This window comes from Lynx rufus, unplaced genomic scaffold (genome assembly GCF_022079265.1).
Source record: "Lynx rufus isolate CCGP_SWC_20201006 ecotype Redwood Valley unplaced genomic scaffold, mLynRuf1.p SCAF_15, whole genome shotgun sequence".
Taxonomy (NCBI): Eukaryota; Metazoa; Chordata; class Mammalia; order Carnivora; family Felidae; genus Lynx; species Lynx rufus.
The window spans coordinates 57,374,502-57,400,318 of NW_025814829.1; the positions used below are offsets into that span (position 1 = coordinate 57,374,502).

At 36.7% G+C, this 25,817-nt stretch overlaps 1 protein-coding gene across 4 annotated transcripts in view; it reads right to left on the reverse strand.

Moving 5' to 3' along the window:
* AKT3 (AKT serine/threonine kinase 3) overlaps positions 1 to 25,817 on the reverse strand; it is a 309,235-nt gene that overhangs the window by 114,161 nt on the left and 169,257 nt on the right. For all 4 annotated transcript variants that reach the window (XM_047077095.1, XM_047077092.1, XM_047077093.1 and 1 more), the window contains exons 5-6: positions 16,778 to 16,922; positions 8,000 to 8,131 (exon numbers count right to left, since the gene is read on the reverse strand). In XM_047077095.1, the coding sequence (XP_046933051.1) occupies positions 8,000 to 8,131; positions 16,778 to 16,922 (277 nt within the window). The remainder of the gene's footprint in view (positions 1 to 7,999; positions 8,132 to 16,777; positions 16,923 to 25,817) is intronic.

The following is a 25,817-nucleotide window of genomic DNA, read 5'->3' on the forward strand; positions in this document are numbered from 1 at the left end:
ATGGTAATGGAAAGCAACAAGCTGAGCAGTAAAGAGAAATAATACTGAAAAATGACAAAAGGTTAAAGGAACTCAGCAACTCCATCAAGCATAGTAATATTCGCATTATAAGGATCCCAGAAGGAGAAGAAGGAGAAAAGGGGGCAGAAAACTTATTTAAAGATATAATAGCTGTGGGGCGCCTGGGTGGCGCAGTCGGTTAAGCGTCCGACTTCAGCCAGGTCACGATCTCGCGGTCCGGGAGTTCGAGCCCCGCGTCGGGCTCTGGGCTGATGGCCCGGAGCCTGGAGCCTGTTTCCGATTCTGTGTCTCCCTCTCTCTCTGCCCCTCCCCCGTTCATGCTCTGTCTCTCTCTGTCCCAAAAATAAATAAACGTTGAAAAAAAAAAAAAATTAAAAAAAAAAAAAAAAAAGATATAATAGCTGAAAACTTCCCTAACTTGGGGAAGGAAACAGACATGCAGATCTGGAAAGCACAGAGAACCTCAAACAAAATCAACTCAAAGAGGTCCACACCAGGACATAAAGTAATTAAAGTGGCAAAAGTAATGACAAAGAGAGAATTTTAAACTTTATTTATTTATTTTGAGAGGAAGAGAGTGGGGGAGAGGCAGAGAGAGAGGGAGAGACAGAATCCCAAGCAGGCTCTGCACTGTCAGAGCAGAGCCCGATGCAGGGCTTGAACCCATGAACCGTGAGATCATGACCTGAGCCGAAATCAAGAGTCGGACACTCAACTGACTGAGCCACCCAGGCATCCCAAAGACAGAATTTTAAAAGCAGCAAAAGAAAATAACATGGTTACATATGGGGAAAATTCCATAGGGCTAAGCCAAAGAAAGAATTTTAAAAGCAGCAAGAGAAAATAAAAGTTACATACAATGGGAACTCTGTAGGGCTATCAGTTGTTTTTTCAGCAGAAACTTGGCAGGCCAGAAGAGAGTAGCATGATATATTCAAAGTGTTCAAAGGTAAAATCCTGCAACCAAGAATACTCTACCCAGCAAGATTACCATTCCAAATAGAGTGACAAATAAAAGAGTTTCCCAGACAAAAGTTAAAGGAGTTCATTTACCACTAAGCATGTATTACAAGGAATATTAAAGGGAATCCTTTGAGTGGAAAGAAAAGGCCATCATCATGAGTAAGAAAATAATGAAAGGAAAAAAAATTTCAGTTAAAAACAAACATATAATAAAATAATAGATTAATCACTTATAAAGCCAGTATGGAGGTTAAAATGCAAAAGAAGTAAAATCAATTATATCCAAAAAATCAGTCAAGGACTACACAAAATAAAAAGACGTAAAATACAACATCATATACACAAAAAATGGAAGAGGGAGTAAATATTTAGTGCTTTTATGTGTTTGAACTTATGTAATAATCAACTTAATATAGACTGCTATACACGTGTTATACATGAGCCTAATAGTAACCACAAATCAAAAACCTACAACAGATACACAAAACACATAAAGAGCAAGGAAACCAAGCATACCACTACATAACTACATAACACTACATAACTATAAAACCAGAAAACAAATTTAAAAATGGCAGTAAGTATATACCAATCAATGATTACTTTAAACAGAAATGGATTAAATGCTCCAAGCAAAAGACATAGGGTAACTGAATGGGTAAGAGCAACACTCATCTATATGCTGCCTACAAGAAACACACTTCAGACCTAAAGACACATACAAACTGAAAAACAGACACCATTCAAATGGAAGTGAAAAAAAAAAAGCCAGGTTAGCAATACTTACATCAGACAAAGTTAGACTTTATAGCAAAGACTATGGCAAGAGACAAAAAAGGGCACTGCACAATGATAAAGGGATCAATCCAACAAGAGGACAGCACAATTGTAAGTTGCACAAATTATAATTACAAATTACATAAAGCAATTATTAAGAAATACAGAGGAAGAGACTAACAATGATACAATAGGAGGGGACTTTAACACCCCACTTACATCAATGGAAAGGTCACGCAGAAAGAAAATCAACCAGGAAACAGTGGCTTTCAATGGCACATTAGACCAGATGGAGCTAACAGACATATATAGAACATTTCAGCCAAAAGAAGCAGAATATACATTCTATTCAAGTGCGCCTGGAACATTCTCCAGGACAGATCACATGCTGGGCCACAACAAGTCTGAATAATCTTAGGAAGACTGAAATCTTATCATGCATCTTTTCTGACCACAGTGATATAAAAGTAGAAATCAACCACAACAAAAAGTCTGGAGACAACACAAATAGGCGGAGGTCAGACAACATTCTACTAAACAATGAATGGGCAAACCAAAAAATCAAAGAGAAAATGAAAAATCTCAAATTAACAACCTAACTTTACACCTAAAAAGAGGTAGAAAAAAAGAACAAACCCCAAAGCTAGTAAAAAGAATGAAATAATAATTACTAGAGCAGAAATAAATTAAATAGAGACTATTTCAAACAAGCAAACAAACAAAAATGAAAAAGGACCAATTAAGCCAGGAGCTGGTTCTTTGAAACAATCAACAAAATTGATAAACCTTTAGCCAGACACATCCGCAAAAAAAAAAAAAAAAAAAAAAAAGGACTCAAATAAATAAAATCAGAAACAAAGGAGGAGAAATAACAACCAACACCACAGAAATACAATGGATTATAAAATTATTTTATAAAAAATTATATGCCAACAGGGGCACCCGGGTGGCTCAGTTGGTTGAGCATCCAACTCCTGATTTCAGCTCAGGTCACGATCCCAGGTTTGTGGGATCCATGCTGAGTGTGGAGCCTGCTTGGGATTCTCTCTCTTCTTCTACCCCTCTCCCCTGCTCACGTTCTCGCTCACTCTCTCTCAAAAAAAAAAAAAAAAAAAAAAACCTTAAAAAAATGATATGACAACAAATTGGACAACCTAGAACAAATGGATAAATTCCCAGAAACATAATCTTCCAACTGAATCAGGAAAAAATAGAGGATCTGAACTGATCAATTACTGTCATGACATTGAATCAGTAATCAAAATCACAGATGAGTTCTAGCAAACATTTAAAGAAGAATTAATACCTATATTCTAAGCTATTCCAAAAAATAGAAGAGGAAGGAAAACTTCCAAATCCACTCTATGAGGTCAGCATTACCCTGATATCTACCTGATGTCTATTACCCTGACACTACCAAAAAAAAAAAAAAAAAAAAAACATTACAGACCAATATCTCTGATGAAAAGAGATGCGAAAATCCTCAACAAAATATCAGCAAACCAAATTCAACAGTACATTAAAAAAAAAAATTCACCACAATCAAGCGGGATTTATTCCAGGGATATTGATTCAGTATTTGCAAATCAGGGGCGCCTGGGTAGCTCAGTCGGTTAAGCAGCTGACTTTGGCTCAGGTCATGATCTCATGGTTTTTGAGTTCAAGCCTGGCATGGGGCTCTGTGCTGCCAGCTCAGAGCCTGGAGCCTGCATCCAATTCTGTGTCTCCCTCTCTCTCTCTCTCTCTGCCCCTCCCCCATCTGCACTCTCTTTCTTGCTCGCTCTTAAAAATAAACATTAAAAAAATTTTAAAAGATTCACAAATCAATCAATGTGATATCTCACATTAATAAGAAAAAGGATCAAAACTTTATGATCATATAAATAGATACAGAAAAAAGATTTATCAAAATACAACTTCCATTCATGATAGAAACTCTCAACAATAAGTAGGTTTAGAGGGAACATACCTCAACATAATAAAGGCCATATATGAAAAACCACAACTAACATCATAATGGTGAAAAACTGATAGCCTTTCTTCTGAGATCAGGAATAAGACTAGTATGTCTTACTCTCACCATGTTTAACCAACACAGTACTGGAAGTCCAGCCATAGCAATAAAACAAGAAAAAGAAATAAAAGGCATCCAATCAAGAAGAAAGAAGTAAAACTGTCACTATTTGCAGTGACACAGTACTATATACAGAAATCTTTAAAAACTCTACCAAAAAAACCAATAGAACTGATAGATGAATTCAGTGAAGTTGCAGGATGCAAAATTAACATACAGAAATCTCTTGGATTTGTCTACACTAATAATAAAGTAGTAGAAAGAGAAATAAAGAAAACAATCCCATTAACAATTGCACCAAAAAGAATAAAGATGTAGTTTATGACATCAATAACTTAAAAAGCCTTGAGTAGAGTGGCAGAGGAGCACAGAAGCAGTTTTCGTATGTTACTGAAGTTAAGGTGGTATAAATTCAAATTAGAGTGTTATAATTTTAGGATGTTAAATGTAATCCCCATGGTAACCACACAGAAAATAGCTATAGAATATATAGAGAAGGAAATGAGAAGGGAATTAAAATGTTTCACGAAAATAAAATCAATTAAACATAAAAGAAGTCAGTAATGCAGATAATGTGGGACAAGGAAAGTATAAAGCATAAAGAAAATAGTGACAGAACTCCCTCCTTATAAGTATTTATTTTAATGTAAACGGATTAAACTCTCCAATCAGAAGATAAGAGATGGCAGAATGGATTTAACAACAACAAAATGATCGCTATCTACAGGAGGCTTACTTTAGAGCCAAAGACACAAATATAATGAAACTGAGAGGATGGAATATTTCATACAAAAATAATCAAAAGAGAGCAGGGGTGGTTTTACCATTATCAGACAAAAAAAAAAATTTTTTTTAAAGGTTACAAAAGACAAAAAAAAAGGTATTAATAAAAGGCTCAATCCATCAAGAAATAACAATTATAAGCATTTATGTACCTAATAATAAGCCCTCAAAATGTATGAAGCAAAAATAGAATTGAAATGAGTAATAGTTCTACAGTAATAGTTGAAGACATCAATACCCTACTCACAATAATGAGAGAGAACAACCAGATGAAAGGTAAGTAAAAAACAGAGGACTTAACATAATAAACCAGCTGGACCTAACAGACACACAGAGAACATTTTACCCAACAACAGATTACACATTCTTTTCAAGTGCACATGGAAAATTCTCCAGGATACACCATATGTTAGGCCACAAATTAAGTCTCAATAGATTTAAAAGATAGATATCATACCCAGTATCTTCTCTAACAGCAGTGGGATGAAGTTTGAAATGAAAAACAGAAGAAAATTAGAAAATTTACACATCTGTAGAAATTAAACAGTAGAATCTTAATCCATGGATCAAAGGAGAAATCACAAGGGAAATTAAATGAGAAAATACTGAGAAATGAATGAAAAGAAAAATGTAACACACCAAAATTTATGGGATGCATCACAAGTAGTGCTAAGTGGGAAATTGTAGATTTAGACGCTTACATTTATACAGAAGACAGATATCAAATCTTCAATCTAACTTTACAGCTTAAGAACTAAAGCTAAAGCTAGCAGAAGGAAGGAAATAGTAAAGATTAGAAATAAATAACAGAGAATAGAAAAACAGAGAAAAAGCAATGAAAGTAAAAGTTGGTTCTTTGAAAAGATTACAAAAATTGATACAAAGGCACAAAGAATAAAGATATAAAGAATTAGGAGAAAAAAGAAAATACCACTAGTATGCCACAGTAATAAGTACTGTAGACAAGATCCACTGATGGAAGTTAAAATGAGCGGGCAAAAGTTTAAGAAGAAAAAGGACACTTGTATAGTCTCAGAGTATCTCCCGTAAGATAGTTATTAACTACAACGGGAAAAATGGTAATTCTACAGTGGAGAATGCTGGTAGCCAATACTTTAATCAGGTGGTCAGTGTTAATGTCAACAGTAATAAGGCACATGGACATCACTTACTCCTCTCTATGAGGCTCTGTGATTGGCACATCAGGATTCAAACCCCAGGTCTTGTCAGACTCTAAAACATTATACTGCTTAATCATTTTTCTATAAGCAGACATATTCTCTTTCAAGAAATGGATAAAGGGATTTGTTGGCAAACGTATCAAGGGTAGTATACCAATCTGGATATTCTCTCACTTGTGAAATATACCCAGTTCTGTGGAGTTAGTGAGAAAAGTACAATTAATTAGTAAGGGAAGACAGGCTCTAGGTGAGGCTAATGCATAAAAGAAAAAAACAGAATGGAAATGATATTTTTACTGATGCCTCACACACAGTAGATGGTAAGAGTAATAATCATAGCAAATCCTCATAACAACAATAGATTTTCATTTAATACTATTTTAATCTTAATTTTATTTACAGCAAATGCTATTACATGTATTCATTCATTTAATCCTGACAACAACTCTATGAGACAGGCACTATCATTTCCCCCATTTTGCAGATGAGGAAACAAAGGCATAAAAAGTTGAGCAATTTGTTTGGGATCATTTAGTAAGTGGCAGAGCCTACTACACTATACTACCTCCGGGAAGATAGCAGTTTAATGAATAATAAGAGTCAGGCACTATACTAAATATCCAAATCCTCAATATTCCTGTCCAGAAATACTTTTTTGTCTTTTAACAAGTAGAATTTTACAAATGAAAAATCCAACGCTTTGTTGGGCTACTCAACATGTACTCAGCACACGTGGCCTCCACCTGGTGACCTCAGCTAGTTTCTCTTCCACTGATTCACTGTGATTAAGTGAATACACTACCCTAAAACATTACGAATGTCCCTAAGGGAGCAGTACTCCCCCCAAACTGCTTGTTAAAGGCCATTAGGTGGTAAGATACAAAGCTGGGAAGTGAATCCAGGCCTGCATGACTCCAAGGTCAGTGTTCTTTCCAATACCAGACACAGACTTGTGTACCAGTTGAAATTAAAACAAATGTACAAACACAGGGGAGATGAGGAAACTATACAGCTGACCCCTGCACAACATGGGTTTGAACTGTGCGGGTCCACTTACACGCAGATTGTTTTCAACAAATACAGTACAGTCCTGCGAATGTATTTTCTGTTCCTTAATGATTTTCTTAATAACATTTTCTTTTCTCTAGCTTACTTCATTGTAAGAATACAGTATATAAGACATATGACATACAAAATATGTTAATGAACTGTTCATGATACCATGAAGGCTTTCAGTCAACCATATACTGTTAGTAGTTAACTTTAGTCAAAAGTTAGATGTGGATTTCTGACTGAGCAGGGAGTCATTCTTAACCTCCATCTTGTTCAACGGTCAATGGTCGTTGCAAATAATGGAAAGTTAAAATAGTTTATAAAGTATGATAATAATATATATTTTTAAAAATTTTTATGTTTATTTGTTTTTGAGAGTACCACAGCATGAGCAGGGGAGGGGCAGAGAGAGAGGGAGACACAGAACTCAAAGAACTCCAGGCTCTGTGATGTCAGAACAAAGCCCAACACGGGGCTCAACCTCACAAACCGTGAGATCATGACCTGAGCTAAAGTTGGACGCTTAACCAACTGAGCCACCGAGGAGCCCCTCAATTCAGAACTCTTGAGTGAGGACTAGCATCATTAACATGCTAGTTATCTGTATGGATCTAAGTTACGGAGATGGGGGTTAAGGCCTCCTGAAAGAATTTCAAAGACTGCTATTTCTTTTAGTTTTATGATTCCTATATTTTCAAATCTATTAAAGATGCTCTTCCATTCATCATTATATAAGCTGTATAATATATGGGTACAAGTCATCTGTGTTATCCTAATCACTTTTTTATTTAATAATAGAAAATTCAGAATGTTGGGGAAAAACATTAAAAAGCAACACTAAGTATAATCAGTGATACAGGTCACAAATAGACAGTAAAAACATTCCCCCAAACACACATAAATAAATATTTCTATCTCAAGGAAATAAAATACCTTCAGTATACAACTTCCAGATAATATTATAAACTTTTGAAAATGTTAATGTTATAAATAAATATTGATATACAGATACTACCGCAGCAGTAACCAACAATCTACATTTTGGTTACTTAATGGAATTTCTACACTTCAGTCATGTGTATGCGTGAACACACATATGTGCATACCATACACAAATATTTAGTAATCAACTCTATTAACCAATTACCTTTGCAATAATAACTTCTTTCTTCAGAATCTTCATAGCATAGTATTTTCCACTTGCCTTCTCTCGAACCAAAATAACTTTTCCAAAAGTGCCTTTACCTAGTAGTTTCAAATAGTCAAAATCATTCATTGTCTGAAAAATATAAATTAAAAAAATGTAATATGAAATATTTGATGCAATTCATTTATAAACATATAGGTATATGTTTGTGGTATCTACCCAAAAGTAAATTTTACCAATTTTTAAGCACACTTAAGTGAAGAAGAATCAGACTGGCAATGGCTACCTCACCAACAATCATGGATGCTAGAAATAATTTAAGCAATTCTCAGATACTAAAGGCAGTAACTGTGAACCTCAAATTCCTCAGCTAGCCAAACTATCAGTCAAGTGTAGGAGGAAAGGAAAAATAGAACCATTTTCATTCACTTTCAAGGACTCAAGTTTCTTTTTTTTCTCTTTTTATTGAAGTATAATTAACAGAGTATTATATTAGTTTCAGTGCACAACATGATGATTCAACAGTTCTATGCACTTCTGAGTGTTCATCAAGGTAAGTGTACTCTTAATCCCCTTCATCTATTTCATCCGTCTTTTCCACCTGCCTTCTCTCTGGCAACCACCAATTTGTTCTCTGTATTTAAGAGTCTGGTTTTTTTTTCCTTTGTTTGTTCATTTGCTTTATTTCTTAAATTCCACATATAAATGAATTCATATGGTATTTGTCTTTCTCTGACACTTCATTTAGCACACTACTCTCTAGATCCATCCATGTTGTTGCAAATGGGAAGTTTTCATTATTTTTTATGGCTGAGTAGTATTCCATGGTGTACATATACCACATCTTCTTATCCATCTGTCTATCAATGGACACTTGGCCTCTTTCCGTATCTTGGTTATTGTAAAAAATGCTGCAATGAACATAGGGGTGCATATATCTTTTCAAATAGTGTTTTTGTTTTCTTTGGATAAATACCCAGTAGTGGAATTACTGGATCCTATAATAATTCTATTTTTAATTTTTTGAGAAACTTCCACACTGTTTTCTAAGGACTCAGGTTTTTAAGGGCTTGGTAGTGTCACTTTCCCCAAACAACATGATCATCAAAAATGCGCCCCACAAACATTTCCAGATACATGTAAGGAAGCAGTCCTTTTCAGGGAAGCTATCTGAGAATGTACTCAAGCGAAGTAAGGATAGAATCCTAGAAAGTGAAAGACATGTGTATAAGAAATGTTGACAATAACCTGGATCACAAGGAGAAGAAACCTAAGAAAGTGGCAGTACAAATCTGAGAAAGCAATTGGTGCAATCAGAGCAGAAAGGCAGGGAAGTCTAAGAATGCCTTTAATTAATCTGCCTGTATTCAGTTTCATTTCTCATTCCTAAGGCAGGTGATTCCCAGGATTTTGCCAAGCTGACCTGCTACTTGCTCTTTACAGCCCTCTATATGCACACTTTTCCTGCTCTATGAGCATTCTTCCACAAACTTCCTTAATTTCGATACTGCTTTTGCACCGATGCCTTCCCCCACCCCCCAGCTTTTTGTTTGTATGGGCTTATCTCTTTTTAAAATGCCTTTATTACCATTTTAATGGGCGTTTAAATGGAAGGGGAGATAACTGGGTATGCTCAGTTTATCATATTGAATTTAAATTCAGTTCAGAGGGTTTTATTATAAGTTCAGAATCTGGATTTTATCCTACAGATGATCAGAAGTTATTGAAGATTTTTATATTTTTTCCTGGTTACCACCCATCTGAAGTAAATGTCAAGAATCTCCCAAATCAGTGATCTCAGCTTCTACATTAAGAAACTGAACAAGAACAAATTAAACTCAAGAGAAATAGAAGGAAATAATGAAGATCAGAGCAGAAATCAATTAAATTTTAAAAAGAAAAAAAAAGTAGAGGATCTCAGTGAAACCAAAAGCTGGTTCTTTGAGAAGATCAATAAAAATGACAAACCTCTAGCCAGATTGGCCTGGAAAATAAGAACAAGAGACACAAATTAACCAATGTCAGGAATGAGAGAGAGCTGACATCACTACAGATTCTACGGATACTAAAAGGATCACATGGGAATATTATAAACAGCTATAAGCTCATAAAATTGGCAATATACATGAAATGAAAAAATTCCCTGAAAGCCTCAAACTTTCGAAGCCCACTTAAGAAACAGATACCTTGATAGCCCTATGTTTACTAAGGAAATTGAATTTGTGGTCAAAAACCTCTCCACAAAGAAAACTCTAGGGCTAGATGGTTTCACTGCTGAATTTTATAAACATTTAAGGAAGAAATGATACCAATTCTATGTACACGCCTAAAGAAGAAAGTTGAGAAAAAGGGAATACTTCCCAATTAATTCCATAAGGCCATCATTACCCTGATTATCAAAACCAGACAAAAACATTACAAGAAAGCTACAGACCAATATTCCTCATGTACATGACATGTAAAAATTCTAAGTTTTAGAAACAAATGCCTATATTCCCTTTCAAGTTTATTTGCTGTCTATAATTTTGAAAATTTTTCCAAATGTCAAATTATAATGTCTTAATCATTCAAAAATATCTTTAGTTCAAGGGGCGCCTGGGTGGCTCAATCAGTTAAGCATCCAACTCTTGTTTTAGGCTCAGGTCATGATGTCATGGTTTGTGAGATCAAGCCCTGCATCAGGCTATGTGCTGACAGCATCGAGCCTCCTTGGGATTCTCTCTCTCTCTTTGCCCCTCCCCTGCTCTCTCTCTCTCTCAAAAAAAAAAGGGGGGGGGCACCTGGGTGGCTCAGTCAATTGACAATCTGACTTCGGCTCAGGTCATGATCTCGCAGTTTGTGAGTTTGAGCCCCGTTTCAGGCTCTCTGCTGACAGCTCAGAGCCTGGAGCCTGCTTCAGATTCTGTGTCTCCCTCTCTCTGCCCCTTCCCTGCTCATGCTCTGTCTCTCTCTGTCTCTCAAAAATGAATAAACGTTAAAAAAAATTTAAAAAAAACACTAGTTCAAAAGAAAAGTAGCAAAATTTATCAGGGAAAATAGCAAAGTACATTTATCAATTTAACGAAAAATCAAACATGTGGCACTAAATATACAGAATATAGTTAACAAAGTTCGTGTCATTTGAATAACAGGTAGTATTAAGAAACTGTGTTTTCATTAATAGATTTTTCCAAATCAAGGAGTACTATATGACCACAAAGCTATCTGTGCTAGGTGGTCTCCAACGATGGCACCACTAAGTCCCCTGACTCCCTATACGCACATTCTTCTCATGAAGAGATAGACTCAACTTTCCCTCTCCCTGGGCCAGCTTTGTGTCCTGCTTTGAACACAGAATATGACCAAAGTGGTAACATGCCAGTTCAGGTCCAGCCTTTAAATCTGGCAGCTTGTGTTTTCACCTCCTGGAAAAGTCGTAACTGAAAGCCAGCTTTCATGCCATAAGGAAGTCTAGACTATCTTCTGGGGAAAGGGGCCACGTAGAAAGAACCTGGATGATGAGACACCATATGCTAAGAGATCACATGGAGAAGAACCAAGTATCCAGAAATGTGAGAAAGTCTTTCTTGGATTTTCCAGCCTGGCCAATGTGCTAACACTGAATGCAACTGTTTGGGAGATCCATGGGAGACCCGTAGAACTGCCCACACAAACTGCAAAATCATGAGATATATACTGAAATACACTGTTATTGTTTTAATGTTAAACTTGGGTAGTTTAATTCCATGGCAATAACGAGTTGAGAGCTGTTATTCTCATAACTAGGCTATGATGTTATTTTTTGCTCAAAGCTTCATCTGAGCAGTACCCTCCTCAATTTTTAGCTAAATGCACTGAAAAATCATACTTCCTGCATCCTATTATTAAATATCACATAAATGGAAACTGAATTCTTAGGGATAAAAATCAGAAAAGAGTTTGTAAATTGCCTTATGGCATTTCCAGATGAAAAGCACTATGTAATTATATTGCTACATTCCTTAAGATTGCAATTCTTAGAGAAAAGGAGGTTTAAAGTATAATACTCCTATCTTTATATTTCACAGTTTGACTGCCAACCTTAAAAAAAGAGAATTTGCATTGAAATTAATATTAGTAAAAGCATTCTATGTGATAAAATCAGAAACAGTTCCATATTTTGACAAAACTTCAGAAAACTTAAAAAGATCTTTGATACCAAATGCTCACGTTCAGCACGGTACACACAGTAATTATCTAGTCTTTACAAGTGAAATGTAACCTATTACAAAATGTTTTCCTCTTTTCAATGTTGTTAAGGGAAAAATTCAGTAAGATTTTAATAAAAGATGAGAGCATGGAGACTCTGCAGAAAAGTTAATCCTCTAAAACCAAATCCCCAAAATCCATTAAGCAAATATCGTACATAGTTACACTCTTTTCTTCCACGTCAATGTGGCCGTTTTAGGTTAAGAGATGCATGGGCACACATAACAAATGCTTCGTAAGAGTATTCAAATACACACTAGAATATAAGAGAAAGACTAACTGTATACTTCAAAATTCAGGTTAAAGAATATGACTGTGTAACTGAAGATGAATACAAGAAACCACTCAGAAGAGAATACAGATGTTTTAACATATTTGGTCCAAGAGAATAATTTCCACAATTGCAATGTTACGAGCTAAACCAAACAAAGCCCCATGGGGCACTAAGCAAAAAGGGGGGGGTGCTCTCAAAAGATCCACCTCTTCGTCCTGCCAACCTCTCCACCACTGATGAGGCCGCTGCTCCCTCTCTGGATAGGCAGTGAGGGATCACGTGATTTCTGCAGGTCACACGGAAACTTCTTTTCTTCACTCTGCCTCCCCATGCCAGCCATTGCTTTGAGTTAGTGTAGCCAGGCATTAGGTGACACAACTCCAAGAACTGGAGCCAGACTTAATGGGAAGGTAGAACATATTGCTTATACTTTCTACCAGCTCAGGAGATGGTAAGTAGCCACCCTTGGAGAGGCCTACACTGGTCACTGAAAAATGAAGCCGAACACAGGATGCCTGGGTGGATCAGTCGGTGAAGCGTCCGACTCTTGGTTTCACCTCAGGTCATGATCTTGTGGTTTCGTGAGTTCGAGTCCAACATCAGGCTCTGTGCTGGCAGCATGGAGCCTGTTTAGGATTCTCTCTCTTTGCCTCTCTCTCTGCCCTGATCCCACTCACGCTCTGTCTCTAAATAAATATACTTAAAAAAAAAAACTGAGCAGAACTTTGACTCTCATTTGGCCTTTTATGCTGTGCCCCTTCACATATCTGACAGGGTCTAGGGAATGGCCACTTGGCAGACCAAGAGTAGGCACTTCTGAGTCCTCCAATCAAATTCTTTTGAAAGACCATCTTTTCGTTTAAACACAGAACCACCAATAAATCTGATTATGAGGCCCTCTGCTTCTTTCCCACCACCCAGTATCTTTCCCTAAGGGACTCTTCACCTCAGGTGGCAGGTTTTGGGCAATACTCTGCCACTAAGAGAAGTGACCATCTGTCTGCTTGAGACAAGAAAAAATAGTCGCGACAATTCTCAGCAGAGCTACCACAATTAGTAGCTAGTCTCTTCATCCTGTCACTCGTTTTTCAAAAAGCGAACGACGAAGAAAACGGACACGGTAAACTATGAGAAAGGTGTTCTTATTTCAGAATATCTGCGTTTACAGTTTGAAATGAAAAATCATCTGAACTTCTACCATTCTTTTTATGATACCGGAGCCACGTAAAGGATGTAGTTTTAGGGAACTAGGGAAGTGACAGTACTATTTAATCCTTTTTAACCAAATTGTTAGAAACATCACAGAATAGTGGTGCACAGGTTCTATCTTTTTTTACACTCTTTGTTACTTAAAACAGTTTCATACTATTTCATTTAAGATGAAATTAAATAAAAAAGAACAATGGAAATCAGATATAGGTCAAATAAGTCAATGGATCCCCCCATTTTCAAAATACTTTAGACTGTATCAATTTTGAATTTTGGAGACCCAGTTTCAGTGAGAGTTTTCTTAGAGAATCTGCTTTAAAAACCTTACTTCCGGGGCACCTGGGTGGCTCAGTCGGTTAAGCTTCCAACTTCGGCTCAGGTCACGGTTCGTGGGTTTGAGCCCCACGATGGGCTCTGTGCTGACAGGTCCGAGCCTGAAGCCTGCTTTGGAGTCTGTCTCCCTCTCTCTCTCTCTCTCTCTCTCTGCCCCTCCCCAGTTTGCATTCTCTCTCTCTCAAAAATAAATACACATTGAAAAAAAATTTTAAACCTCACTTTCTACCACTATTTTGTAATTTTAAAATTCTACTGATTTTCCCAAGAGTTCGCCGTATAAAATGAAATTAACTAATACTGAAACACTGAGTAAGTGCAACAGCTTGACATAATATTTTGAGAAACTGACTACAATTGTAAGGGAGAATATCTAATTTTGTTCTCTAATATAATTTGGTCATGTAATGAGTATAAATAATTATAGTGATTATAAAGGCTCAAGATATATCAATCAATAAGTTGCACACTGAAGTTATACAGTATAGAATTGAAAGTCTTTACATGCTTGAAAAAGATATTTAATGTATCTCAATGTCAGATGAATCACTGTAAAATGGGGGTAATAATAGTACCTACCTCATACGATATTTGTGAGGATTAAATGAGATAATACATATAAAAGTACTTCTGAGAGCATAGCACAAAATAAACTTGTAATAAACATTTACAAGTGATAATTAGTGAAGGTGATGAATTCTAAGATAATCTGCACTTGTAACGGCAAAATGAGAAAACTGCATTGTGCTTTTATGATGATTTATGAACAGCCTTACCAGAAAAAAAAATCTCCATACTTTTCCATTTTTACATCTTTGAAAACATTTGTCTCTCTTCATTCAAAATTCTCTGGTTAAGTTTCCATATTCATTTCCAAATTCTCTCATCCATCAGTAACAGTATTTCTCGTTAGGGTGTTATAAACTCCCCACTTTCAACCAGGAACTGCCCCAACAGCAGCTTTTTAGTAACATGGGTTGTTAAGCAGAGTTTTAGCAATTCTACAGACTTAGAGTATAGCTAGTATCATCTGGGGTAGTTTATAATTCAAAGGATGAGATTAACTGGGATCTGATTTTAAATTTATGAGCACAGTCAAATTTTACATTCATCGCGTACATGTGCACATAGATGTGCAGAAGCAGCTACCTTATCTCTGAGTAGGTGAGGAAAACTACATTGTGGGGTTTTTTTGTTTTTGTTTTTTGCAATGACTGAAGAACCAGGTAGGCGTTAAGTTGATAAAAGAAAAGAGGGATTCACTTCAACTAACAAACAGAGTATAAGTCTTCAATGAAGACACCACTTTTGGCCAAGATCAAGCATAGAATATTACTGTAATTAGAACAGAAATTTCAGGGGCACCTGGTGCCTCAGTGGGTTAAGTTTCTGACTCTTGATTTTGGCTCAGGTCATCTTCTCACAGTCCTGTGTTGGGCTCTGCACTGACAGCGTGGAGCCTGCATGGGAATCTCTCTCTCCCTCTATCTCTGCCCCTCTCCTGCTTGCACTCTCTCAAAATCAACACAATAAACTTAAAAAAAAAAAAAAAACAAATTTCAGAAAAGGAGAGAATAATTAATGAGCCATAGGTTGTGACAGTGTAACTTCATCAAGTTCACACGTGTACCAGGTGGGAAAAGGAGGATTTGAACTCAAGCAGTCTAACGCCAAAAGAGTTCTTCACCATTATGCTAATAGCAAATTACATGGGTAATTACATTAAAAATTAGTGTTCTCCTACATCAAGATGAAATTTACAATTTATTATAACAAATATATTCTAATACGATAAATGGCACGTTCATTTACTTTGAACACTGAGACCTTTAGATTAATCCTAAAATACCATTTTCACACAAGGAAGTTGCTTTTCAATTTTCTGTAGCAATGAAAAACACAATTTATAATTTCCATCAATCTCTCAATTGGCATTTATTAATCTGCAGCACTCAGGGAAGGAAAGTCTGTTTCCCTCACTGGCTCAGGAGCAGCCATTAAAATAAAAACTATTATTTCCAAGACTATTTGCGTTCCCACTGATACTCATAAAGCTGGGGCTTCAGGTAGGAAGCACACTACAACCGTTTCCGCTTCTGCTCTCAGAGCGTACAAAATAAATACCACATGGAACAGGACCCAATCATTAGGGAAAACATTATTTCCAAGTTCTAAAATGGTATTAAAAACAATAAGAGGAAAATGCAAATTATAAACCAGCATGATGGCACTTCAGTCAACAACGACCTGAGAAGCCCTATCAGCAGTCAGTGTGAAGTGCTGAACCACGAAAATGACGTTTAAATTACTTGGTTTTACTAAATTTCTTTTTTTTTTTTTTTAATTTTTTTTTTTTTTTTCAACGTTCATCCATCTTTGGGACAGAGAGAGACAGAGCATGAACGGGGGAGGGGCAGAGAGAGAGGGAGACACAGAATCGGAAACAGGCTCCAGGCTCTGAGCCGTCAGCCCAGAGCCTGACGCGGGGCTCGAACTCACGGACCGCGAGATCGTGACCTGGCTGAAGTCGGACGCTCAACCGACTGCGCCACCCAGGCGCCCCTAAATTACTTGGTTTTAAACAATGACAGGTATTTCAGATTTACCTGGATAAACACCACCCTCACCCATATAGTTGTACCGGCCAACACGTTTTACAAATGGCAATTTTTAGTGTGTTCCTTCCACACGCGTAAGTGCCGTGCCTGAGTAGGGGATAAGATACTATTTTCTACCTTTCTTTTATGATGGGTTGTGGAAGCGTCCATCTCTTCCTCCCCTATGTTATCAATTTGTGAAGTTGGACTACAATTCATTCTCTCCTCTTCTTGTCTCTGAAGTCTGTCTGCTACAGCCTGAATAGCTTCTGTCCACTCTTCCCTATAAAAACAAGTACAATTTCCCATTAATAAAGAAGGGTAAATGAATCAAATATGTCCCTTTTGTAAAATATGACATTAACACAAATAAAGTCTACTCCAGGATAATACCCCCACATACACATAAACATATCTTCTCACGCTTACTCAAAGGTGAAATTAATCCCCAAAGCATTTAACATCATAGACCTTAGGGTTGGTTGTAGGAGCATTTATTTAAATGTATATTTTCAAAAAAAGGAAAGAACTATAAGAAAATTCAGTTAAAATTCTTTAAAAGTACAATTAAATTTTATTGCCTATAAACATCTTTCCATAAGGTAAATTGACCCCCAAAAGCTTGCTGTACCTTGAAAAACTTTTTTGTCTAGCTATTGTTTAGTTCATCATTGAAATAGTCAAAATCTTTACCGTCGTCCAATATAAGTTCTAAGAAAAGGTTTTCAAAGCCAAAGCCTTCAACTGTTCCCAAATCACAGAGAAGTTTTTTTTTTTTAAAAAATAGCCATAGTTCATAGGTAAGACAGTAAGTCTCAGGAGCTCTAATTGACAGCTGTGTTATCAGATCAAGAATCATGTCTTTCCATATAAGTTTTTAAAGCAGTGTGTCAGTTTCTTAAAACAAAGTCTATGAGAATTTTGAGTCAAACTGTCTTAAATCTATGGACCAATTCCGGGGAAATTACTATCTCAAAAAATTAAATTTTCCAATCCATAAGCATGGTGTATTTCTACGTTTATTTAGCTCTTTAATTTCCCAATGCAATCTGTGACTTTGTGTGAAAAGGTCTTGCATATTTTAAATTGAATTCCTTCCAAAGTACTCTATTTTTAACAATATATTAGTTTTCATTGAAATATATTTGACATACGGTATTATATTAGTTTTAGGTGTACAACATAGCCATTCAACACTTACATGCAATATGAAATGCTCACCACGTAAGTGTAATTACCATCTGTCACCACACAAAGTTATTACAGTACTACTGGTTATATCTGCTATGCCTTATTTTACACCCCCGTGACTTATTTTGTAACTGGAAGTTTGCATTTCTTAAACCCCTTCACCTATTTTGCCCATTATCCCATACCTTTCCCTTCTGGCAACCACCAGTTGGTTTTCTGTATTTATGAGTCTGTTTGTGGTTTTATAAGTTCATTTGTTTTGGTTTTTAGAATCCACATATAAGTGAAAGTACATGGTACTTGTCTTTCTCTGACTTATTTCACTTAGCATAATACCCTCTATGTTCATTCATGTCACAAATGGCAAGATTTCATTCATTTTTATGGATGAAGAGAAATATATCACATCTTCTTTATCCATTCATCTATGGACGGACACTTAGATTGCTTCCATACCTTGGTTATTGTAAATGCTGCATAAACACTGGGAGATATATTCAATCTTATTGAATTAGTGTTTTCATTTTCTTTGGGCAAATACCCAGAAGAATTACTGCATCATATGGTATTTCTATTTTTAATTTTTATAGGAACCTTCATACTATTTTCCATAGTGACTGCACCACATTACATTCCCACCAACAGTGCATGAGTGTTCCCTTTTCTCCACATCTTCACCAACACCTGATATTTCTTCTGATACTAACCATCTGACAGGTTATATCTCATTGAGGTGGTATCTCATTGTGGTTTTAATTTGCATTTCCCTGATTATGAGTGATATTTAGCATCATTTCATGTGTCTGTTGGCCATTTGTATGTCTTCTTTGGAAAAATGTCTATTTAAGCCCTTTGCCCATTTTTTTTTTGCCCCAAATTATTCGTTTTTTTTTTTTTTTTTGGCTTTGAGATGTGTGCGTTCTTTATATATCTTGGATATTAACCCTTTATCAGATATCTCATTTGTAAATATCCTCTCTGATCCAGTAGGTTGCCTTTTCATTATTTCCTTTACAAAAGCATGTTAGTTTGATGCAGTCATAATTGTTTATTTTTGATTTTGTTGCCCTTGCCTTAGAAAACAGATTAAAAAAAATACTGCTAGAACCACTATCCAAACGTTTACTACTTATGTTTTCTTTTAAGGGCTTTATAATTTCAGGTCTTATATTTAGATATTTATTCCAGTTTATTTTTGCGTATGATGTAAAAAAAAAAAGTGGTCCAGTTTCATTCTTTTGCATGTAGCTTTCCAGTTTTCCCAGCACCATTTACCGAAGAAACTGTCTTTCCCCACTGTATACTCTAGCATATTTTGTCATAGATAAAATGACAGACTAAGTGTGGGTTTATTTCTGGGCCGTCTGTTCTATTTCATTGATCAATGGGTCTATTTTGTTGCCACTCCCAAACTGTTTTCCTTATCATAGCTTTCTAGCATAACTTGAAATACAATTTTGTGATACCTCTAGCTTTGTCCTTCTTTCTCAAGAACGCTTTGGCTATTCAGGGTCTTTTGTATTGCCATACAAATTTCAGCATTATTGTTTCAGTTCTGTGAAAAGATTATCTGTAGATTGCTTTGGGTAGTATAAACATTTTAATAATATTAATTTTTCCAATCCATGAACATGGTATATCTTTCTAATTATTCGTGTCACCTTCAACTTCTTTCACCAGTATCTTACAGTTTTCAGAGTGCAGGTTTTCACCTCCTAGGTTAAAGTTATTCTTTTTGAATTAATTGTAAATGGGATTCTTTTCTTTTAACATGTATTGATTTTTGAGCAACAGAGACAGAGTATGAGCGGGGGAGGGGGAAAGAGAGGGAGACACAGAATCCAAAGCAGGCTCCAGGCTCTGAGCTGTCAGCACAGAGCCCGATGTAGGGCTTGAACTCATGAACCATGAGATCATGACCTGAGCCAAAGTCGGACACTTAACTGACTGAGCCACCCAGGCACCTCAAATGGGATTACTTTCTCTTTTTGATAGTTTCTTATAAGTGCATAAAAATGCAAGAGATTTCTGTATATTAATTTTGTATCCTGCAACTTTACTGAATTCATTTATTAGTTCTTATAGTTTTCTTGGTAGAGTTCTAGGATTTTCTATATCTATAATATCATTCACCTACAAACAATGAGTTTTACTTCTTCCTTGACAATTTAGATGCCTTTTTTTTTCCCCTTTGTCTGACTACTGGAGCTAACACTTCCAGCATAATGTTGATTAAAAGTTGTGAGACCGGTCATCCTGGTCTTGCCCCTGATGTTAAAGTAAACGCTTTCAAATTTTCACCATCAAGTATGATGTTAGCTGTGGGTTTGTCATATACAGACTTTAATATGTTGAGGTACAATCCCTCTATGCCCACTTTGTTGAGTGTGAATGGAGTTGTATTTTATCAAATGCTTTTTCTGCATCTATGGAGATGATCAGAAGATTTTTATCCTGCATTTTGTTAAGGTGCTGTATCACACTGACTGATCTGTGGATACAAAAATCATCCTTGAACCCCTGGAATAAATCCTACTTGACCACAGGGAATGATCCTTTTAATGTATTTTGAATGTGGCGTGCTAAAACTTTGTGACAATTTTGTGTTTATGTTCATCAGAGATATTGGCCTATAATTTTCTTTTTGTCGTGTATTTGTCTGGTTTTGGAATCATAGTATTGTGGCCTCACAGAATTAATTTGTAAGCAATCTTACTCTTCATTTGTTTGGAATAGTTTGAAAAGAACAGGTATTAACTCTTCTTTAAATGTTTGATAGAATTTACCTGTGAAGCCATCTGGTCCTGGACTTCTGCTTGTTGGGGAGTTTCTTGATTACTGATTCAATTCTATTACTACTAATTAGTCTGTTAAGATTTTCTACTCTTCCTGTGTCAGTCTTGGAAGAGTCTCTGTTTCTAGGAATTTATCCATTTCTTCTAGGCTGCCCAATTTGTTGGCACATAATTTTTCATAGTAGTTGCTTTTAATTCTATTTCTGTGCTGCTGGCTGTGACTTCTGTTTCATTTCTGATTTTATTTGAGTCCGGCCTTTCTTTTTTTTTTTCCTTTTTAAAGTCTGACTAAAGGTTTATCAATTTTGCTTTGCTTTTCTTTTTTTTTTTTTTTTTAATTTTTTTTTTCAACGTTTATTTATTTTTGGGACAGAGAGAGACAGAGCATGAACGGGGGAGGGGCAGAGAGAGAGGGAGACACAGAATCGGAATCAGGCTCCAGGCTCTGAGCCATCAGCCCAGAGCCTGACGTGGGGCTCGAACTCCCGGACCGCGAGATCGTGACCTGGCTGAAGTCGGACGCTTAACCGACTGCGCCACCCAGGCGCCCCTTGCTTTGCTTTTCAACAAACCAGCTCTTAGTTTCACTGAATCTTTTCTATTGTTTTTTAAGTCCCTATTTTATTTATTCCCACCCTGGTATTTATTATTTCCTTCCCTCTATTAACATTGGGCTTTGTTGGTTCTTCTTTTTCTAGTTCCTTTAGGAGTAAGGTTAGATTGCTTATTTGAGATTTTTCTTATTTCTGGTTGTTGTTTTTAGGGAGACCTGTATCATCGTAAACTTGCCTCTTATAACTGCCTTTGCTGGACAGCAAAACTTTTGAATTGTTGTGTTTCATTTTCATCTACTTTTTTTATTTCCTCTGTGATTTCTTCAAAGACCCATTGGTTGTTTAGTAGCATGTTGTTTAGACTCCACATGTTTCTGGTTTTTTTCCAGCTTTTTTCTTATAATTGATTTCTAGCTTCATATTGTTATGGTTGGGAAAGATGTTTAATATGATTTCAATCTTAAATGTATTAAAACTTATTTTGTGGCTTAATATGTGATCTGTCCTGGAGAATGTTCCATGTGCACTTGAAAAGGATGTGTCTTCTGTTGTTTTTGGATGGAATGTTCTGTATATATGTTAGGTCCATCTGGTCTAATGTGCCATTCAAGCCACTGTTTCCTTCCTTATTGATTTTTTTTTTTTCTGGGTAATTTATCCACTGATGCAAGTTGGGTGTCAAAATAACCTCCTATTATTATATTACTGTCAATTTCTCCATTTATGTCTGTTAATTTGCTTAATATATTCAGATGCTTCTATGTTGGGTGCATAGAAATTTACAACTATTATATCCTCTTGTTGGATTGATCCCTTTATCATTATGTAATGCCCATCTATGCCTCTTGTTAAAGTCTTTGTTTTAGCCTACTTTGTCTGATAGGAGTATTGTTACCTACCCCAGCTTTTTTTTTTTTTTTTTCCCACTTCCATTTGCAAAGCATACATTTTTCCAGCCCTTCACTTTCAGTCTGTAAATGTCTTAAGGTCTGAAGTGAGTCTTCTGTAGACAACATTTGGATGGGTCTTATTTTGTTTCTTCCCCATTCAGTCACCCTTTAGCTTTTGACTGGAACATTGAGTCCGCTTACGTGAAAAGTAATTATTGATAGGTATGTACTTATTGTCATCTGTTGGCATATAACAACTAGCATATATAACCGTTTTCTGGTTGTTTTGAAGTTTTTCTTGGCTCCTTTCTTCTTCTTTTGCTCTCTTCCCTTATGATTTTATGGACTTCCTTTAGTGCTACACTTGCATTCCTTTCTCTTTAGGTTTTGTGTATCTATTATAGGTTTTTGATTTGTGGTTCATATGAGGTTGATAATATAATAATACTTTGCAGTCTCTTTTAAGCTGATGTTCGATTAACTTTAACACATTCTAAAAGCACCACAGGTTTACTACAACTCTCCACATTTTATGTATTTGACTTCGTATCTTACATCTTTTATTTTGTGTATCCATTAATTATTGTAGATGTAACTGGTTTTACTACTTTCATCTCTTAATCTTCATACTAACTTTATTTTTTTTTTTAATTTTTTACATTTATTCATTTTTGAGAGACAGAGACAGAGGGCAAGTGGGGGAGGGGCAGAGAGTGAGGGAGACACAGAATCTGAAGCAGACTCCAGGCTCTGAGCTCTCCGCACAGAGCCCGACGTGGGGCTGGAACTCACGGACTGTGAGATCATGACCTGAGCTGAAGTTGGACGCTTTACCGACTGAGCCACCCAGGTGCCCCAATACTAACTTTATATGTGATTGATCTACTACCTTTACCATGTTTGCTTTCACCAGTAAAATTTTTCTTTAATCATTTTCTTAGTTCTCATTATCATCTTTCTTTTCTTCTGAAAAAGTCCCTTTAACATTTCTTATAGGGCCAGTTCAGTTGTGATGAACTCTACTTTCATTTGCCTGGGAAACTCTTTATCTTTCCTTCCACTGTGAATGATAACCTTGCTGGGTATTCTTGGTTGTAGGTTTCTTTCTTTCATCACTTAGATTGTTATCATGCCACTCCCTTCTGGCCTGCAAAGTTTCTGCTGAAAAATCAGCTGACAGCCTTACGGCATTTCCTTTTTATATAGCTTGTTGCTTTTCTCTTTGCTGCTTTTTAAGGTTTATTTTTTTATATCTCACTTTTGACATTTTAATTGCTATGTGTCTTGGTGTGGATCTCTTTGGGTTTATCTTGTTCAGGACCCTCTGAGCTTCCTGGACTTGGCAGTCTGTTTCCTTCTCTAGGTTAGGGAAGTTTTCAACTATGACTTCTTCAAAGTAGTTCCCCCCCCCCCTTTTCTCTTTTTTCTTTTTTGAGAAGCCTAAAATGCAAATGTTACTAAGTTTGATGTTGCCCCAGAGGTTCCTAACCTATGTTCATATTTTAAAAAATTTTTTTATGTTTATTTTTGAGAGAGAGAGAATGTGTGTGTGCGCAAGTGGGGGGAGGGGTAGAGAGAGGGAGACACAGAATATGAAACAGGTTCCAGTCTCCAAGCTGTCAGCACACAGCCCGATGCAGGGCTCGAACTCATGAACCATGAGATCATGACCTGAGCCGAAGTCGGACGCTTAACCAACTGAGCCCCCAAGCGCCCCCCTACGTTCATGTTTTTAGATTCCTTTTACTTTTTGCTGTCCAGCTTGGGTGTCTTCCACAATGCTGTCTTTCAGAGTAGACTGAAATCAGACTGCTGCTGATTCCCTCTGAGGGATTCCTGCTGGGTGTGGAGGGGCAGGAGTGGCTTTGGAGGGGTACCTGACAGAGCAGGTCCACAGGGCAGGTGCTACAGTGCTAGCGAGGTAGAAGGAGAGGATCAGAACTGGTGCCTGCCAGCATAGACCAACTATACTGAAAGAGGTCAGAAAAATGGCACCTACCAGTTCTTCCATTCCCAGAGAATATTCCTACAGATCCCTCAGCCTCCAGCAAAACGCTACAATTGGTCAATAAATCTCCTTCATGTATAGCCCAGAAGCTTTCAAACTACTGCCTCTGAACTGGGTCTCAGAGCAAGTGATACTGTGCACCCTTTAAGGACAGTGTCTGTTTATCTATAGTCGTCCAACTTTCCTGGAGTTAAGACCCATTAATTTTCAAAGCTCTTGAGTTAAGCCCCACTGATTTTCAACGCCAGAGGCTATGGATGCTTGCCTTCCCAGTGCAAATCCTCAGGGCATGGGGTGTCCAATCTATGTCCTCCCAGAGGGCCTCAGCACCTTGATAGCCCTCCTGCTTGTGGGTCAGTGTGTCTGGGGTTTGGTTCCCAACTTTGTCTCCATAACTCCTACTCTTTTCTAGGTGGTTTTTAAAATATACCTCTAGCCGTGAAGAGCTGCCCTGCTAGTCTTCAGGTTCTTCTCAAAGTGAGTTGTACTACACGTAACTGCAACACTGGTGTGTCCGTGAGAAGAGGTGTTCTCAGGATATCCCTACTCTGCCATCTTCCTTAAATGAAATCGGTTGAATTGTTTTCTTAGGATGTTTCTCTCTTTGGCAACATTCTTCACTTTCTTCAGACCTCTTGTGAGTTACCTAATCTTCATGCTATTGTGGAGGGTTTTTTTTTTAAAGTTTAATTTTCTAATTTTTCTTGGTAGCACTTACAAATAAAGTTGGTTTTTGTATGTTGACCTTGTACCCTGAAACCTTACTAAGTTGATGTATCAGTTCTAATATCTTTTATTTTTCTGGATTTTTTATACATGTGAACATGTCTACAAATAAGGACAGTTTTACTTCTTCCTTTCCAATCTATTTGCCTTTTACTTATTCTTCTTGCCTTATAATACTCTGTATCAGACCATCATTACAATGTTAAATAAAAGTGGTGAGAGAAGACATTCTTTTTTTTTTTTAATGTTCATTCATTTTTGAGAGACAGAGACAGAGCATGAGCGGAGGAGGAACAGAGAGAATGGGAGACACAGAATCTGAAGCAGGCTCCAGGCTCTGAGCTGTCACCACAGAGCCTGATGTGGGGCTCAAACTCACTGACCACAAGGCAGGACCCGAGCTCAAGTCCAATGTTCAACCGACTGAGCCACCCAGGTGCCCCAAGAGAAGACATTCTTAATGTGTGCCTGATCTTAGAAAGCAATGAAGCTTTTACCTTTGACTATTATATAAGCTTTTGATAGATAGATAAGGTTTTGATAGATAGCCTTAATGAGGTTGAGTAAGTTCCCTTCTATTCCTTGTCAGCTGAGTGTTTTGGTTATAAAAGGATATTGAATTTTGGCAAATACTTTTTCTATATCTGTTCAATGACCATGTAGTTTTTCTACTTTATCCTACTAATATAGTGAATTTAGTTGAATGCCTTCAGAAAATGCAACTGAGCTCTTGGATAAACTCTATTTGGCCACGATGTATTATTCTTTTTCTATATTTTTTGAATTTGACTTATCAAAAATTTGTTAAGAAATTTTGCGTTGATGTTCACAGGTATATTAGACTATAGTTCTCCCTTCTTATGATGACTTTGCCTGGTTTTTGAAATGAGGGTGACCTTACAAAATAAGTTGGAAAATGTTCCCTTCTCCACTATTTTCTGAAATAGATTGTGTAGGACTGGTAACAAATATTTCTTTAAATGTTTGATAGAACTCACCAGGGGACCATCTGGA